Here is an 18,788-nt window from a genome sequence, read left to right as displayed (position 1 = left end):
TATAGGATCCTTTCGTAAAGAACGTGTTATTGTTACATCATAGTTACAAATATATGTGGGTTAAAACATGTGGGTTATGTTGATGAACTGAGAAGAGGTTGGAGAAATAACTTGATCCGGCTTCCTTAACTTAACCATATTCTTGTATTGTGCATATTGTGTGTTCCTCAAGATGTCTGAAAAGTAGCCACAGGCTACGTTAGTCGCTAAGCTGTATCTTGGTTTCTCAGGTTTTGACTAGAAATAAAAATGCCTTTTTAGACTGTCTATAGAAAGGTATACTGCAGGCCCCTCCTCCCTGGCTCCACAGACACTGTGATTGCTGCGCAACCTAGAGACTTTGTGAACAGAGGGAGTGGCAAATAAAAACCTGATGGCATCTTCTGGGTGTTTGTTTGCGGTTACGTCCTAAAGCACAAATGAACACGCCCAGACTTCTGCTCAACTATACATGAAGGCCCCACATTGCTGGGTTTTGTGTACAGACACAGGGAAAGCTTCGTACTGTCCACGTCATCTTTATGGAATCCTGCCCTCACAACCTGCAGCCCAGGTACTGACTGACTGACTGACTGCACAGCTACTGCCAAATAAGAAGAAAATGGGCAGGGTCTCTGCAGGTTCACAAGGCCACCACACTCCTCTATAAACTCTGACTTATAATGCTCTCTTTGGTATGGAAACACTTTCATACCAAATTCCTTAAACTAAGTGAATGTGATATAGCTTAAAAATGTAAGAACCAGAGCCAGATTCAAAGTTGTAGCTGTTTTTAGTTTATTTAATCTTTCAGTATATAATAATTTGTTCACATCTTCATTGCTAATTCATTCCTTTTCTTGTGACGTGTCTTGCCCTTTCAGATCTCTTTCAGCAGAAGACCGTAAGGACAGATGGCCCGTTGCACCATCTCCTGCTCTTCTGTGTCCGTCGTGAAGTCTGGGACGGGAATCAGCCAGTACTTTTCGTTTTTGTGCTTCTGCCTGTACTTGGGGTTGATCCGATTCTGCAGAATTACATAGTAGCTCTTGCCCGTCTTTTGGGATTTGAAAGACTTTGCATAGCGGCTGGCCTCAGAGATGCATGGGGTAGAATAAATCCCTCTGCCATAAACTTGACGCTCGCCTGGCTGTTGAATACAAGTAAGAGTTACAGTTTATTTCTGAATACAAGAATTACAGTTTATTTACTCTGGACTAAGTAATGTTAATGAATATTAATATATATATATTTTTTTGGTTCAAACTTCCTGTTTAAATCCAAATGTGGAAAAAGGGGGCAGTTTAGGTACTGACAAATGACAATAATCTGGCTGTTATGAATTTCCTAAGTTTAATTGGCATGGTTTCAAGGAAGATATACTGCTTGCTAATCTTTAACCACACCCTTGGCATGGGATGGCGAAGGCAGTGTAGCACTCATTGTACCAGTCCAGATGGAAATATCTATCTCCACATTTGGTTCAGACTCCACCATGATGTTGGTATATACACTGAGTTCAAAGTGTAGCATTAGCATAGCAAATAGTGTAACCATTACACAGTGGGTTCGTTAACATTTAACCACTGAGTAGCATCCCAAGCTTTAAATATTCTGTTTAAATATTTCACTGTCATAGCATTCACTTAGACTGTAGTACAGAGGATAGTATGAAGGTGGTTTACCAGGCACATTTATCCAAATCATTCCAGAAATATTACAGTGTGTGTCCTTTAGACATTTTACTGTGCAATGTAACACAGTTACCAGGGAAAATGATGTAACTGTTATCAATTCTGCTACAATAATGGATATATAATCAAACCTTGTAATATTCTTTGATGATGCCTTCAGCACCCTTCTTTGAGGTCCCATGGTAGGAAACAGGCCACTCATCTGGCACCGACTGTGTACTACGGTACCGGTTTCCCAGCCACTTATTCTCACCGTACTTATCCAGGACCTGTGAGAAGACATTTTCCTCTGAAATCAAGGCTGCAAAATTAGAATTTCACTTTAGTTCAACCTCTGATTTTATAAATAAAAAACAACAAAAAGCTATAGCTGTATACATTTTAAAGTCTTTAAAAAACACACCAATGATTAAATCAATTTTATTAGGGGTCCATGCAAACGAAGTTGCATGATCCCTATTGATTTTGTTGTGATTTTTATTATAACAATAGTGATTTATCTTTTTCTGCGTAGCTAAAGTGTCGGCCCAGGACAAACTGCAAGGGTGAAAGGCATCAAACCTGGTAACTTGGTAGAAGTCCTAGCATGTCACTTTGCCAAAGTGTCAATACACATGCCTGCAGCTAGGTGGCGCTATAATAAGCCAATTTACGTTTTGCCTCATATCTTGAGAACCGTGTGCCCTAGAAACAAAATTCTTTCTCCCTATGATTCCTTATATAGCCCTGGTTCTGGTCACGCCCATTCCCGCCTGCCATTTTTTTCCCGCCATTTTGAAAAAAATGCACCTCAAAGCAAAACCAACTCCTCCTAGCCCGTTCATCCAATTCTCACCAAACTTGCCATGTATCATTTATGGACAAAGATAATGAAAAGTTCTCAAAAGGACTTCAGCAGGTTATTGATCACAAAGTTTTTTATGCCGTGCAACAGTATAACTCCAAAGCTAATCTTTTGTGAAGTATATACCCAAACTTAATCAAACTTCATATCATTGATAATGATATGATTCTGTACAAAATTTCAATGTCTCAAAAACTGCAGTAGCTAACTTCATGAAATTTGGCATACACAATCTGTAACATATTGTGTAGACGCCCATCAAGCTGCATGACATTACGTCTACAGGGGGCGCTACATGTGACACGCAAATATTTTATATGACTTCAAGGCCTATAACTTTTGAGGTATTCACCCAATCCTTATCTTAGCAGCCATCATTATAATATGCTTGCGTACAATCATGCGGAGTTTCATGAAATTCGGGCCGTAGGGGGCTCTACAACAGCTACTATATCTCACAAACCACCACAGTAAACTGCTTGAAATTTGACAACAATAATCTGTGGATGACTCCTTACAAGCCCCCCAAGTTTCATGCAATACAGTCTATAGAGGGCGCTCTGGTGACTTATGCCTCTGCGTCCCGCTCGGGGACGACTTCACCACAGCATGGACCCCTTTATGATCGCTTGCGATCATCTAGTATATATTTAAATTCATACTCTGAAGTGTTCACAGAGATCACGTTTTTGCCTTTATGTTGAACACTCATAGTAAATTTTTCATTGTTAAATTAACATTTAAAGAGTTGTGCAATAGCAGTAGCACACATATCTAAAGTGCTGCTACTGGACTTCTTCAGCGGGGTAGATGTTGTGGCTGTCTCCTCTACATTAGCTGTCACCAGCTCTCCTGCATCACAAAGATCTGCTCTGCTTAAATTGACACCATTATTAAATTGTTGGTCAATATTGTCAGTGTGTTTGGCATTTAAATGTTTCCTAAACCCAGAAAAAGGTCTAAGTACACGGCGACATCCAATCTGTGCACATTTAAAGCAAAGATTTTTTCCATCCAAGTATTAGCGAACATTTAAGACATACACAAAGTACGGAAAATAAGGAAAATCAGAGACCCAGAATTACTTTCAAAATAACAAAATTTATTGTCATTCAACTATCAACTCAGGACATCTCTGGGGTGAGCTGAGGAACAGAAACATAATAGGTCGTGGGCCAGAGGGGATCAGAAAGAGAAAGAGAGAGAGAGAGGGAGGGAGAGAGACACAGAAAGAGAGAGACGTTAGGAAAGGGTTGGATCGGTTGAATCGGGAAACATAGCCTGAAAAAGTTCAATACTGTCATTCCTTGTATACGCGCGACACTTTGAAACAGTGTTTAAAATCCACAAGACTTCAGCTTTCAGAGCTGCAGTTGATCCAAAGATTTCCCACACGTCACTTGATGATGATGAGGCAGCAGCAGAATCGGTAGAGTCTGTGTTTTGCGCAGTTAGCACAGAGTTGGCTGTAACACCGTCTCTGGCTGTACTTGCACCTGGCAATGGTGAACAAAACTGGGTGATCGCATGAGATTGTTTTACCCAGACTGCTTTAACAGCAGTCTGGTGTTTCTCTGCTTTTAAGTGAGATTCCAGTGCCTTGACACCGAGGCTGCCGCCAAGGCCCCCACCTTGGTCTGTTGCCCAATCCACATAGCACCGGAGCCTTCATGCTCCTCCTGTGGGTAGTGGGCCTGCAGGGAGGCGAGCCCATATCTCCAGTTCAGGCTGGGCCTGGCCGGACCTCATGGCTGAAGGCGTTGGAGACACCAGGTGCTCGTCCACAAGCCCCAGCCACAGGCCTGGCTCCAGGGTTGGGCCCCGGTAACCCTCCGGGCCGGGTACACAGACTCTTGATTTTCTTCTCCATAAAGGGTCTTCTGAACCGTTCTTTGTCTGGCCCTTCGCCTAGGACCAATCTGCCTTGGGAGACCCTACCAGGAGCAAAATGCCCCGGACAGCATAGCTCCTAGGGTCATTAGGGCACTCAAACTCCTCCACCACGGTAAGGTGACGGTTCAAGGAGGAGTCTCCGAAAGGCGAAGCTCTCAATTTATCAGTCGATCTACGTTCTGACCCTCACCTAAACCACCTGGGGCTTCCTCTGGAGGAGCTGGTGGAAGTGTCTGGGGAGAGGGCTGTCTGGACTTCCCTGCTGAAGCTGCTGCCCCCGCGACCCGGACCCAGATAAGCAGGAGAAGACAAAGACTTTAAGACTTTTTAAGACTCCGCGAAAAGCCTGCCAAAATGTCAACAACTTTCACACCTTCTGTTACAGCTGGCACAGCAAACTTTGCAAATGCTACAGGAAAAGACAAATGCTTGTGTAAACCAGACAGCCAGAATTCATGTTGGTATAATACTCACAAATCAGGAACATTACTTTTGAACAAACATCAATAAATTAGTGTGAAAAAAAATTACTCATTATTACTTTTTAAACGAAGCATGCATTCAGAGTAGCTCAATGTGAGATGGTAACATTTGTACTCAAAAGTTACTATTAGTTACTCTTAGCACCTTAAAGCTTCCATTGCAAAGCTTGTTTCCAATGTCAATGTCTTACCTGCAATCAGAAACTCTTTCAGATCCAACTCTGTTATTCTGACAAATTTTTGGACATCACCGAGTCTGGCCTTAGTCAACATGGTTCCTGCAGCACTAATATAACAGCAAGTGCATGGTTTTCAACAGAGCACCCCTGCAGCAAGACCAACTTTTATGAATAATGTTCAACTTGAAAATATGATAACGTGTTGTTTGTTTCAGGCCACCAAACAGCAGACAAATGATCAGCTATTTGCAGAAATGACAAGCACGGATCAGTTCTACTTGTGTTTAATCACGTCAGCTTATGAACTAATCAAATCACATCATAAAAGCTTGGCCTGGGACTCACGTTACCTGCGTCCACTCTAACCATTCACACAGACGGCGTTTATGATTTCAGCTGCCTCAGCGCCTCTCAGAAATGTGTCCAAGTGTCTCTTTTTACCATGTGACTTACGCACTGCAACAGTTAGCAGCATTTCACACGGATTACTTCTCTTTCGACTTCAAAATAAAACACACCCCTGTTAACATTACCATGCAACTAATGCCTGGATTATGCTGCCGCGTAGTGATCACGCAATGGTCACGCAATGGCCACGCAGTTGCTTGGACGCAGTCGTGAGACCGTGATGGTTCTGCGTGGGGTTTACGTGTCGAAATGCAATTCAATGCCACACCGGTAGAGGGCGCTATGATTTTTTGTGACCGACCGACCGAGACTCTTGTGACGTATCTCGCCTCGTATAGTTATTTACCTTCCGGCTTTTGTCGTAGTCACAGTGAACGATGGACACCGAGACAGAGAGACTGTTGTCCATTCTCAAAGACCAACCAAACTGAAGACTTTGTAAAAATGGCAGTGTTTGAGTGGAAACCGGAAAAGCGGTCTCCAGCGGATGTAGTTAGCGGACCAATCACAGCCAATGCCGCTGCGTTGCTGCTGCGTTGCTGCTGTGTTGCTGCTGCGTTGCTGATGCATCGCCTCGACGCGCGTCGAGGATTTTTGGGAGGTGCACGTCTGGCCCTTGCGTAGGACGTACGATGCCAACAATGCACTGTTCTTCTATAACACAATTTCTGTTGAAATCCCAACATAAAATTGGGTTAATATGTGAAAATAAGAAACTTACCGCAGTCATTCCACCGGGAGAAAAACGGCTTTCAGAAAAATCTTCGAGGGTCTGAAGGAGGTGGAGGTGGGCGGGGCTTTCCAGAGTCAAATTAACACGACTTCTATTAACTCCGGAAATTTTTACCAACACTAGGGGGTACACTACTCAAGCTGTTGTTGTAATAACTCTGAAAGAATCATTGAACTTTGACACTCCATATTTAACACTGCGAAATTTACTGTGTAGGACGCTAATTTAAAGTCAAATCAACATCAGCGGTACAGTACCTTCAGGCCAGAACGGTAGCACCCACTTGGGCGTTCATACACCTCTCCTCCTCTGTAGTATATCTCTGTGTCTTTCAACATGAAATCAAAATCAAAGCGCCGGTCAAAGAAGTTCTTTCCTGTTGGTTTTTCTACAACTATGCTGCACTGATTCAGCCGACTGAAGCCAGCTGCCGACCCATCGTGTCGCAGGACAGTTTTTAAGTTGTTGAAGCTGGAGTTTGACTCCGGGCTGTAACAAAAGAAAAGAAGATTCCATTTCAAAGCTCAGTACTGATCTCATCATAATGTCCCTCACATCAGAATTCTGCAGCCCTGGTCTGAAGAACTTTCATAAATCTCTGTTCTGCATTCAAAAAAATACCTGGTTTCCTCTCCATCCAAGATTGTATTGATGAAATCTTGAATGTCCAGCAGCACCTGCTGCTGCTGTCCTGCTCCTCCATAAATGTCAGCTCTGAAATGGCCAGCTCCTGAGCTTTGTTTTTGGAAAGATGTTAAACTGGCACTGCACAGTCTGCCCAAAGCCTTGAGTGCAACATTTCTGCCCATCATGTTGATCTTCAGCTACACTATTAAAAAGATAAAGATAAGGATGAGGTTTTGAGGTTAATAATGGATAAATTTAATGAGTTTCTAATGCCCGCGTCTTCTTCTAGTGAGTGATACACATGAGCACGAAAGCTTATATACTGTATGTCTGACTAAATCAACAAGTAATACCTGTCAGGTTACGTCCTGCTGTTACATTTTGCTAGTGTTGGAGCTGTTCCAGGAAAGCAAACCTGCATGGCAAGTACTTTAATATCAATGAAATGATAAGAATCTGCTTCAGTGAGTTGAGTCATTAGCATTTTTTTATTTTATTTTATTTTGTTTTGGGACTAAACTTTGTGGCTTTTAATATTGTTATAGAATCTGTAAGACAAATAAAAAACTCAAAAAACATGAAAAACAACACGAGGCCCCTCCCCTCAACCCATAGCACTCAAAGGCCCCCACTAACAACATTCTGTTTCCAGACACCACAGGACACCCTCAGAAGGCCCATGTCCTTTCTCTGATGAGTCACAACTGTTTTGGAGGCACAAGGGAGACCTACACAATATTGTGATTTGTGTCAGTGTGTGTTAAGATGATCAGATAATCATCAGTTGCACTTTTACGTCATCTGTTATTTAACCAAACTGTCAGTGTTTCTGACCAAGCTTTAGGTTGGCTCTGAGGCTTGGACAGAATACTGGACCAGGGAAGGTACAGACCAATGCTCAGCCTGCACTTGAACAGTCTCAAGGGCAGGCTGAGCATTGGTCTGGGATTTCAAAGTTAATGATGGCCAACTGAAGAATGGTAGGAGCTGCACTAGCATTTTTTGCCTAGAGTGTACTGTCACATTTAAAGCAGGGGACCCCTAGTGCAGACAACAGGCAGGAGGTTCAGAAATAAAGAATGGGGCATCCACAGAAACGTAGAAGCACAGGAGAACAGTAGTCACACAGGACTGATTATCTGATAATCATGGCACCTGACAGTTGATGACATATATTAAACGACAAGTGAACATTTTGTCCTCAATGTTAATGTTACAAACAGGAAAACTGGTCAAGTGAAAGGATCTGAGCAACTTGCATTTCTAACACTGCATCCCTTGTGGGGTATTTCCGGTCTACAGTGATCATTGTCAGAAGTAAGGAAGGAAAGAAAAGCAGTTTATCGGCAACAAAGTCACGGATGGCCAAGGCTCACTGACACAGATGTGGACCGATCCAACAGACGAGCTGCTGCGAAAGTTCATTCTGGCTGAACACACAGTGCATCACAATTTGTTGTATATGGGACTGAGTACCTGCACACCAGTCAGGGTGCCCATGCTGACCCTTGCACACTGCTGAAAGTGCCTAGAAAGGGTAGGTGAGCATCAGAACTAAACCATGGTGGAATGGAAGAAGGTGGTCTGGTCTGATGTATGACATTTTATCGTGATGCTTTGGCAGTATTCTGATGGACTTTGAGTCCTGCCATTCAAGTGGATATTACTTTGACACTTGAATGGCAAGACACTGCTCATCCACAAAAGCTGGAGCCATAAAAAAAGTCCCAAATCACCAGAACAATCAAACTTATTGACTATTTCAGTATTATAGTATAAAAACTTCAAAAGGTTGTGTATATACAGTTAGCAGACTTCTTCTGATATTCTGAAGTAATAACAAAATAAGAACAAACTGATCAAGATCATCTCAGAGCTGCTGTTCTGGAAGAAAGACAATCAACAGGTCATCATTGTTTTAATACATTTGTCTTCTGAACACGTTGTCCTTTTCTTATTCACATTCTGTGCTTGCAGTGAATTCAAAGGTCTTTACACAAAATACTTCCACTTTCATTTCAGTTGAAATGGTGAAATGGAGTCTTTTATCTCTCTCTCCATCACAAATACATAAATACATACCAGCATGACCTCATCCTAAAGTTGATTGTGTCGCCGTTCTAAACACGAACAACAAGGCTGAAGGCAAAATAACTCAATGACAGCTGACATTTGCTAATTAGGAAAACTTTAGTGTTGCAGGTATTTGGTCATAAACCAGAATACTGAATACAAGCTTTTGACCCGATGATGGTGCTCTTAACGTTCAAAGTGATCACTAATCACCAATAAAGTTCATCCTGTGGAGCACACAAATGTCCAAGGTTAAAATCAAGGCAATGCTTCCAGTAGTTGAGATACTTAAATCTAGACTATAAAGTTAGCTCACAAAACATTTTGGAGATAGTTTTGATGTGAGGTAAGTCATTCTCTATTCAAGTCTCCAGCTCTGCTTAACAAGCTGAACGGGATTATACTTGTGTTTAATGTATGCTGCACAGTTCCCCAGGAATGTCGCCCCACCTCAGTCAGTTCAGTAGTCACATACAGCGTCTCCTCTGACGTCTTTTTCACTGTGATGCAGTGATTCCTGTCAAAGCAACATGTCAGCATTCGTTAGCTCCTACACTGGCATGATCTGCTCACTTCCAGTCACCGCTGTCTGAGGTGTATGGAGCAACGCAGTCATACCAATGCACAAGTATAAATGATTACAAAGGCTTGCTTTATTTTTATTTATTTATTTTTTCTTTTAGCCCCTGCATATGTTCGAACCCCATCTCAGCTTTCAAGTTCCAGAGAAGGGTAATGGTAGCCTGCTTTTGTACAAACACACCACAGGGATTCAAGAATAAAGATGCTTCAGTGTATGAGCCCGCGCAGGTTGGAGAGGTGACTGTGACACTTAATACATCACAGACATAATCTTAACTACAAAAGTCTGTGAAGGTTCTCAGTCATCCAGGTCATGGTATATCCAAAAAAGGTTTAAAAAAGACAACTGGACTTGTAGAGTTTGTTCAGAAGACGTTTCACCACTCATCCGAGAAGCTTCTTCAGTTCTAGGGGACTGATGGGAAGTCTGAGGTTTAAATAGGAGCTTGCTTGTTAGCTAATAACCAGAAACTGGTGCAGCTAATTTCCATTAACGACTGGGTACTTACCTGTTGTTGAGGGGGGACTGTTTTGTCCCCCTCCTCTTCCATATGAATGGTGCTCTAACGACTCTTGTCCGTCAGAGGCTCCAGTGTTTTTTCAGGAGGAGTTCCTATTTAAACCTCAGACTTCCCATCAGTCCCCTAGAACTGAAGAAGCTACTCGGATGAGTGGTGAAACGTCTTCTCAAAAACTCTACAAGTCCAGTTGCCTTTTTTAACCTTTGTTGGATTAACTACAAAAGCACACTTTTCTCCATCAGTTGGTCCCAACCAGCCGCTGTCTTCTATACTATACAGTAATACATGAACCCGTCTCATGAGACACTTTTTTAAGTATGTTTAAACTCTATCAAGGCTCAAAATTGGGAATAATTTAGAAGGTGGCTGCCTTGAGTGACAGGTGGAAGCCCTCACCAGTTGCTTTCTATGTATCTATGCATCACCTGCTGCACTTCTTGGCATAGTACCAGTGATGTCATGAAGGTTCATTCATCTTCATGTAGTCAATGGTAATAACACAGGATCAGGTTCATGTTTGGTCTTCTGAGTGAAACCAAGTCAGCAGCACATGAACACAAAAGGGCATGAGCAGTGACATTAAAAACATTTATTCAGACATTAAGAAGAGCAGCAAGATTTAGACAATTAAAGTAAACTTGTGCAGAAAATCTTCAGCAATCTTGGAATATTTTCATCATTTAAAACATAATACTCTGCTTCAATCAAGTCTACGCTGATTAAAACTCATTCAGATCTAATGAATTATGGCTTTCTGAAGACAGAAACCTGCTGATTCCAGTTAACTGCAGAGATGTGGGTCTTCAGGGTGATGCAGATCAGAAAGACGGGTTGATGAGTGGTGCGTTGTTCTCCCTCTTGTCATCTGGACTCCATTTAATAAGCGGAGAGCTCAAGTCTATCAGCTGCTGAAACACAACAAACACAAAATCATCATTAATATGATTTAACATAATTTGTGGTAAGTGTTTGCTTCCTGCAGTTTGACAACCATGTGTGTTAATCTGGGGGCCAGAGCATTTAAGGGAAGGATGCGTTTGTTTGGCTGTTGAGTTCAAATATCAACAGCCTTTCTCGGGAATGGCTTACTTTACCTTTAACTATTCACATAAAATCATCAATGTGTCAATTGACCTGGTCCAGAATCCAGTTATTAGAATCCAGTTATTGTATATTGACCAACTTGGACCAGCAGGGTTGACGTACCCAGATCCATGACACTTGCCTGATTTGTGGTGCAGGTCTTACTACTAGTCCGGATCAGGCCAGGGGTGTTGGTCAAGTCGATGAGCAGTTTCTCTTGAGGCTGCAGAGTCGGAGCTGGAAGATCCAGCAGGAGAACCTGAGGAGAAAACAGAGAGCAATAAAGGTCTGTGAAGGATTCAGCTGATGACAGAACAGAAGAGGAGGATAACTCATCTTGTCCCCCTATTTTTGATTCAGGAGGCAGACAAGCTCAAGTTTTAAGGTGGGTCTTAAAGGTGGAGAGGTGGGGATAGAGAGGTTATGCTGCGTGTCACTCAGCTCTGGTCCTAACCCCACCAACCTGTTTATTCCTTAGTTATTCACCCATACATAAATGCAATGCACAAATCTCAGACATTCTGGTGATATACCTGTAGATGACTACTGTTGTCACTGACAAACTTTTCTGCCTCTGTTCTCTTATTTATTCTTAGAACAGTAACTTTATGAGCACACACCGTAAACCCACTTAGCTCTGCTACAATGAATACTTTCAATGCTGGCTTCATCCATACTTTTTATCCATTATTAACCTCCTTTGTATCACACAGCACATAGCATCTTGTTTGTATCATGTTTATATACTGTAAGTGTTCAAAATGCATGTATAAATTGATTTGTATGTTTCTGCTGCGCTCTTCTTTTCCTTCTTTCTTTTTCAGTCTCTTTAGATTTGTTTTTAGCAAAAGTAGCATTTTATGTTTTCTGTTACAAATCCCTTCTCAGACATCTGCAAACATTTAACTACTCATTGTGTATTTTTGACCTCTTACCTCCTGTGTCTTGATGTTGCTCTCTTCTGCAGTCGCCAGTTCAATCAGGTTTCTGCTGGGCACTGATTCGCTCTCACTCAGTACCCCAGTGTCCATGCTCTCTGATTGTTCAGGTTGTTGAGCGTTGGGAGGTGGGACAGCAACAGGTTCCTCCTCCTCCAGACAGAAGGGTTGGATGCTGGGAGCTTCAGAAGTCCCCTCCTCCCCCTGTGTGTCTTTGGGGACAGGACTACACAAAAAAACAAAACAAAAAACAGATAGAATGAAAGTGTTGCATTATACGTCATGGTGGCCACTAGGGCGTATGGAGTAGCACCAACTACTCAGGTCAGAGAAGATTTACTATTGGTTGACTGCAGTGTAAAGCATCTCACCTATAATAGTGCTGTTCTCTAGCTGAGGTGAGGGTGGGCTCAGGATCACATATGGCTGGCGTCCTGACAGTTCGGGCTTGGTTGGAGGGCGTGGGAGCAGGGATGGCGGAGGTTCTCCTCCTCACTGGGGTTGGGAGGGCAGAAGGGCGCCGTGCCTTTATCTGTAGTGACTTGCAGCCGTTAGAGGGCGTCAGGGGAGCAGCAGATGGCTTCTGTGGAAGACTACAGGAGAGGAAGGTGTTTATTAATGACATCTCTGTTCTGTCAGAAGTTAATGGTAGAAATGAACCCCAATAACACGACAGTAGGCCCAAGACTGAGGGAACAATAAATGATAAATGAACTAATTCATCAGGTAATCTAAAGTATTTTCAGACACGTGAATAATGTCAGCATACAACAGGACCAACGATAAAACCAAAAGCACAGCTTACAAAAACATTTACAGTGACAGTGGGGAGTATCATCTACCTGTCCTTGCTGCTAGTTGACATCAGCCTCTTTGGCCTCAACACCTTTGAAACATCTGGAGATGACATGAATACAGAAGGAGACAGATTAAACATAATCACATACAGAAGCAGAAAACTTGAGTTTTAGACTCAAAAGATTTAAATGAGAGAAAAATTTAAGTAACTAACTGAGATCAGGATTCAAGAAGGGTTTTTGTTTCTGGACTATGGCCTAGTGTGACTGGATCAATGCATCCAAATTGTGTAAAATCAGTTCCGTAGCTATAGTGAAACATACTGCTGTACATTAGATGTAATGACTGGAGTAGCATTAAACTGACAGCTCTGAGTTCATAAGCTTCTCTCACCATCTGCATGGTGGACTCCTTTGCCTCTGGTGCTGGGTGTTGGTAGGACCAGAGCCTCAGGTTTAGGTTTGGGCTTCAGTCCGCTCTGCAGATGGCCTGAGGCCATGCTGGGGATGGAGGCGGTCCTCTCCATCAGTCTCTTGGTGGGCGTTGGCTGGACAGGGGTGACCTCAGCTCTCTTCAAGGGCGTGGACCTGGTGGCTTTGACACGCTCGGCATCAGACAGCTTCTTGAGTTGGGTAGACAAAGAGCGGCGAACGACAGAGGAAGCCACTGGTTCTGCAGCAGTGTAGACAGTGGAGCGTCGAGGTCTGCTGTGACTGGTCTGTCTGCTGATACTGCTGGGTGCGGGGCCAGTGGAACCACTCAGACTCCGGTTTAGAGAAGAGTTCAGTTTACCTGCAAGAAGACCAAACACCTGTACTGCAGCACATTCTGATAGGATGATGAGGGCAGGAGGTGGCAGCATAGTTGCTGGCTCGGTCACAAGCAGGAGGTCAGTAAGGTGTTAACAGTTCAGCTGTAGACTGAAAACCAAAGTGACAAATTGCAGAAAAAAAGATTAAAATAAAAAAACTGAAAACTGGAAGACTTAAGAGAGCAGATAAGTCAAGATGTGTCAAGCTGATTCAGACAAAGAAATGGAGGTTTGTGTTCAGTCAGATTTGATTGGGTGGAGATGATTGTAATATGCCACATGACTGAAATTGATTCTACCAAAAGGTTTTATTTGTCAGCAGAGATGATGGATATAATTCTGGCCACTGAGCAGTTGATACAGTTCTTCTGTTAGCTCTTAGCATACCTTTAGCTGGGGATAGAGACAGAGTGGAGTTGAAGCTGGACACAGAGGATGACGATGAGGATGTGTTCTTCCTGTCTGACATCCTCCAGCTCTACAGCTGCATCTTGGGTTTTGACAAGAAACAATGCTTGCGGTTACGTCCTAAAGCACAAATGAACACGCCCAGACTTCTGCTCAACTATACATGAAGGCCCCACATTGCTGTGTACAGACACAGGGAAAGCTTCGTACTGTCCACGTCATTTTTATGGAATCCTGCCCTCACAACCTGCAGCCCAGGCACTGACTGACTGCACAGCTACTGCCAAATAAGAAAAATAAGAAAATGGGCAGGGTCTCTGCAGGTTCATAAGGCCACCACACTCCTCTATAAACCTTATGCTCTCTTTGGTATGGAAATACTTTCATATTTCAAGTGAATGTGGTACAGTTTACTGAAAAATGTAAGAACCAGAACCAGATTCAAAGTTGTAGCTGTTGTTAGTTTGTTTATTCAATCCTTCAGTACAGAATAATTTGTTCACATCTTCATTGCTAATTCATTCCTTTTCTTGTGACGTGTCTTGCCCTTTCAGACCTCTTTCAGCAGAAGGCCGTAAGAACGGATGGCCCGTCGCACCATCTCCTGCTCTTCTGTGTCTGATGTGCCGGCTGGGATGGGAATCAGCCAGTACTTGTCGTCGTTGTGCTTCTGCCTGTACTTGGGGTGGATCCGATTCTGCAGAATTACTTTGTAGCTCTTGCCCGTCTTTTGGGATGTGAAAGTCTTCACATAGGGCCTGGTCTCAGAGATGCATGGGGTAAAATAAATCACTCTGCCATACTTGTCACCTTGGCCTGGCTGTTGAATACAAGTAAGAATTACAGTTTATTTACTCTGTAAGTAATGTAATGTTAACAAATATTAGTATTACATTTACACAATATAACAATTATCACAGTCTTTTTCTTCCTACAGCTTATCTGGGGGGGGTCTGCACATTGTTTTTTTTTTTTTACTATTATTGAAAAGTCATCAGATACAGAGGTATAGTGGTTAACACTGATGCTTCAGTGCAAGAAGGCTCTGGGTTCCAACAATGACTGGCTGGGGCCTTTCTGTGGAGTTGGAATGTTGTTTCTGTCCCTGTGTGGGTTTTCTCCGAGTGCTTCCTCCAAAGACATGCTCTTTAGCTGCTTGTTAGGTTCATTGGTGATTCTAAATTGGCCGTATGTGTGCATGTGAGTGTGGATGGTTGTCTGTCTCTCTGTGTTAGCCCTGTGATAGACTGGAGACCTGTCCAGGGTGTACCCCACCTCTCACTATATGACAGCTGGGACAGGCTCAGGCTCCAGTTTACGATAAAAAGTAATCATTTTTTTCCGATCATTTTTTGTTTCAAACTTCCTGTTTAAATCCAAATGTGGAAAAGGGGGCAGTTCAGGTACTGACAATTGACAATAATCTGGCTGTTGGTTTCCTAAATTTAAATCTAATTGACATTGTTTCTAGGAAGATACACTGCTTGCTAACCAAGCTCTTGGGATGGGATGGCGAAGACGGTGTATCACTCATTGTACCAGTCCAGGTGGAAATATCTATCTCCAAATTTGGTTCAGACTCCACCGTGATGTAGGTATATATACATGAGTTCAAAGTGTAGCATTAGCATAGCATGGGTTCGTTAACATTTAGCCACTGAGCAGCATCTGAGCAGCATCCCAGAGATCTGTTTAAATATTTCACTGCCATACCATTCACTTAGACTGTAGTACAGAGGATAGAATGAAGGTGGTTTACCAGGCACATGTATCCAAATCATTCCAGAAATATTACAGTGTGTGCCCTTTAGATATTTTAATGTGCAATGTAACACAGTTACCAGAGAAAATGATGTAAATGTTATCAATTCTGCTACAATAATGGATATATAATCAAACCTTGTAATATTCTTCGATGATGCATTCAGCACCCTTCTTTGAGGTCCCATGGTAGGAAACAGGCCACTCATCTGGCACCGACTGTGTTCTACGGTACTGGCTTCCCAGCCACTTATTCTCACCGTACTTATCCAGGACCTGTGAGAAGACATTTTCCTCTGAAATCAAGGCTGCAAAATTAGGAGCCTTTCACTTTAGTTTAACTTCTGATTTTCTAAATAAAAAACAACAAACAGCTATAGTTATATACATTTTAAAGTCTTTAAACAATACACCAATGATTGAATCAATTTTATTTATATTTAAATTCATACTCTGAAGTGTTCAGAGTTCGCATCATTGCCTATATGTTGAACATTCATTGGATGCTAATTTAAAGCCAAATCAACATCAAAGGTATATACAGTACCTTCAGGGCAAAACGGTACCAACCACATGGGCGTTCATACACCTCTCCTCCTCTGTGATATGTCTCTGTGTCTTTCAGCTTGGTGAAATCGTAATCAAAGCGCCGGTCAAAGAATTCATCTTCATCGATGATGAGGTTATTTCCTGTTGTTTTTTCTTCCGGGCGCAGATACCCTGGACTGATGTCAACTAATGACACAGCACCTTGCGGGACAGTTTTTAAGTTGGTGAAGATGGAGTTTGCCTGCGGACTGTAACGTAAGAAAACAAGATTCCATTTCAAAGCTCAGTACTGATCTCATCATAATGTCCCTCACATCAGAATTCTGCAGCCCTGGTCTGAACAACTTTCATAAATCTCTGTTCTGCATTCAAAAAATATTTACCAGGTTTCCCCTCCAACCAAGATTGTATGGATGAAATGTGGAATACCCATCCGCTGCACCACCTGCTGTCCTGCTCCTCCATCAGCTGTAACAGAGCCACCTCCTGATCCTTGTTTTTGGACAGATGTCACATTGGCATTGCACAGTACGCCCAAAGCCTCAAGTGCAACATCTATGTCCATCATGTTGATGTTCAGCTGCAATATTCAAAAGATAAAGAAAGGTTTGAGGTTTCTAATGCCCACTTTATATACTGTATGTCTGACTCAATCAACAAGTAGTAGCTGTCAGGTTACCTCCTGCTGTTATATAAAGTAAAGTACAGAGCTGTTCTGTACTTTAATAATGAATGCTATGAATTATTTTATGTTGGGAATAAACTTTGTGGCTTTTATTATTATTAAAACGTCTGTAAGATAAAAAAATAAATAAATAAGAGCAAAATCTAATAAAAACAGACCAAAGTCTTAGCATTTGGGCAGGAACATACTTTGACTTCTACTTTGAATTCTGACATAGTACAAACCAGTGGCGGCTGGTGAATTTTATGTTAGGGGGGGCGCAAAGTTTGTAAATCAAACCCCTGTAGGGGGGTCTGGGGGCATCCTCCCCCAGTAGATTTTTTTTGTGATTTTCACATACAAACTAAGCATTCTGGTGCATTCTGACAAAATAATAAAGACAAAATAGAACATTTCCTTACAAAGACAAATGGGCCCATGGAACTAAGTTTTAACTTAATTTATTTGCCTTGTAAAATCCAGCAAGTTTAAAAGTGCTAATACATCAATAAAAATAGGAATTATACACAAGTTTTCTCTCTCTGTATGTGTGTTTGAGAGAGAGTGAGAGAGAAAGTGTGAGAGAGAGTGTGTGAGAGAGTGTGTGTGAGAGAGAGAGAGTATTAGTGAGAGAGTGTGTGAGTGACTGACAGACAGAGAGAGAGAGAGAAACACACCAGACACACATCAGACACACACCAGACACACACCAGATATAAGGTGATGCCACCATAGGTTTGCAGAGAACTATATACAATGTGTACACTTGAAAGGGGTGGGGTGGTGGTGTGGGGTTGTGAGGGCCGCTGAAAACCAGTGTCCATCCTCACAGGAAGGGGATTGTTGAATTATCAATAAAATCAAGGGGGGGGGGGGGGGGGGGGGACTTTGGATACTGTTGAACTATTAATACAGTCAAGACCAGACAGTAGTGTCCACTACTTGTAGAGAAATCTAGCCCGTCTGTTGCCGGAAGAAAGCACTGAGAGCACTGAACGAAGAGAGCTCAGTTTCCCCAAGATGGCGCCCGCCTGGATAAGCGAGCCGGACGCGAACAGTACTGTATTCCTTTTTTAATAAACTGCCTGTATACTTGCAAAGTTCTCAATGCTTCGGTTTACATGTAGAGACCCTTGTTATGCTACCGTGTAAGTGTGGTGATATTGTGAGCCTTGTTAGTGGTATAGAAATAGCGATTTCTTTTTATGTGTCGGTGTGCCCCGAAGGCTAGCGTTATACGCTAAATAGCGGTTTGCAAGAAAACTGGTCACATTTGACTAACAAAACAAATACATGAAAACAAATACCAGAGAACGGTCGAACTCGGTACACATGTGTTATTAACCCCAGGTTCATTTTGCGCCGGAGTTCCCCTTTAAAAAGAGAAAAGCACTGGAGACAGATGCAGCCAAATGTGCAAAAATCAGCAGCTTTTTCAATAAAACGTGCTCGCGGTCTGAACGACCAATGAAGATGATGAAACGGGTGAGACAAGATGTTGAACAAAATGCAACTTTACCTGCACCATTCAAGTTAATTAATTAGCCTATCAAGTCAATGAATTGCGTGGCGTTGTAACATATAGCCTGTCTAACCTAACGTTACATAATTTAAATAATAGTATGATGCGACGTCACATAACTGGCCACAAACTTTCTCTTGTAGCCCCTTAGATGCAAGATGCATCACCAAGCACCAGCCATGAGCCCACAGGTCCAGAGTGTGCAGGTAAGATTTCTCATTAAGTGACTATTATTAGAA

At 42.4% G+C, this 18,788-nt stretch overlaps 1 protein-coding gene across 1 annotated transcript; it reads right to left on the bottom strand.

The window, feature by feature from the left end:
• Nucleotides 1-10,589: 10,589 nt before the first annotated feature.
• On the bottom strand, nucleotides 10,590-14,114 carry LOC311495329 (uncharacterized protein; the record flags this gene model as incomplete). Its single annotated transcript, XM_084554741.1, has 7 exons — nucleotides 10,590-10,920; nucleotides 11,241-11,357; nucleotides 12,034-12,262; nucleotides 12,408-12,629; nucleotides 12,879-12,933; nucleotides 13,228-13,626; nucleotides 14,033-14,114. The coding sequence occupies 7 exons, from the start codon at nucleotides 14,112-14,114 to the stop codon at nucleotides 10,834-10,836; spliced, it is 1,191 nt and encodes a 396-aa protein (XP_084410867.1). The 3' UTR covers nucleotides 10,590-10,833.
• Nucleotides 14,115-18,788: the final 4,674 nt, after the last annotated feature.

Source organism: Chelon labrosus (genome assembly GCF_963514085.1).
Source record: "Chelon labrosus genome assembly, chromosome: 11".
NCBI classification, from domain to species: Eukaryota; Metazoa; Chordata; class Actinopteri; order Mugiliformes; family Mugilidae; genus Chelon; species Chelon labrosus.
This window is presented reverse-complemented; position numbering and strand designations above follow the sequence as displayed.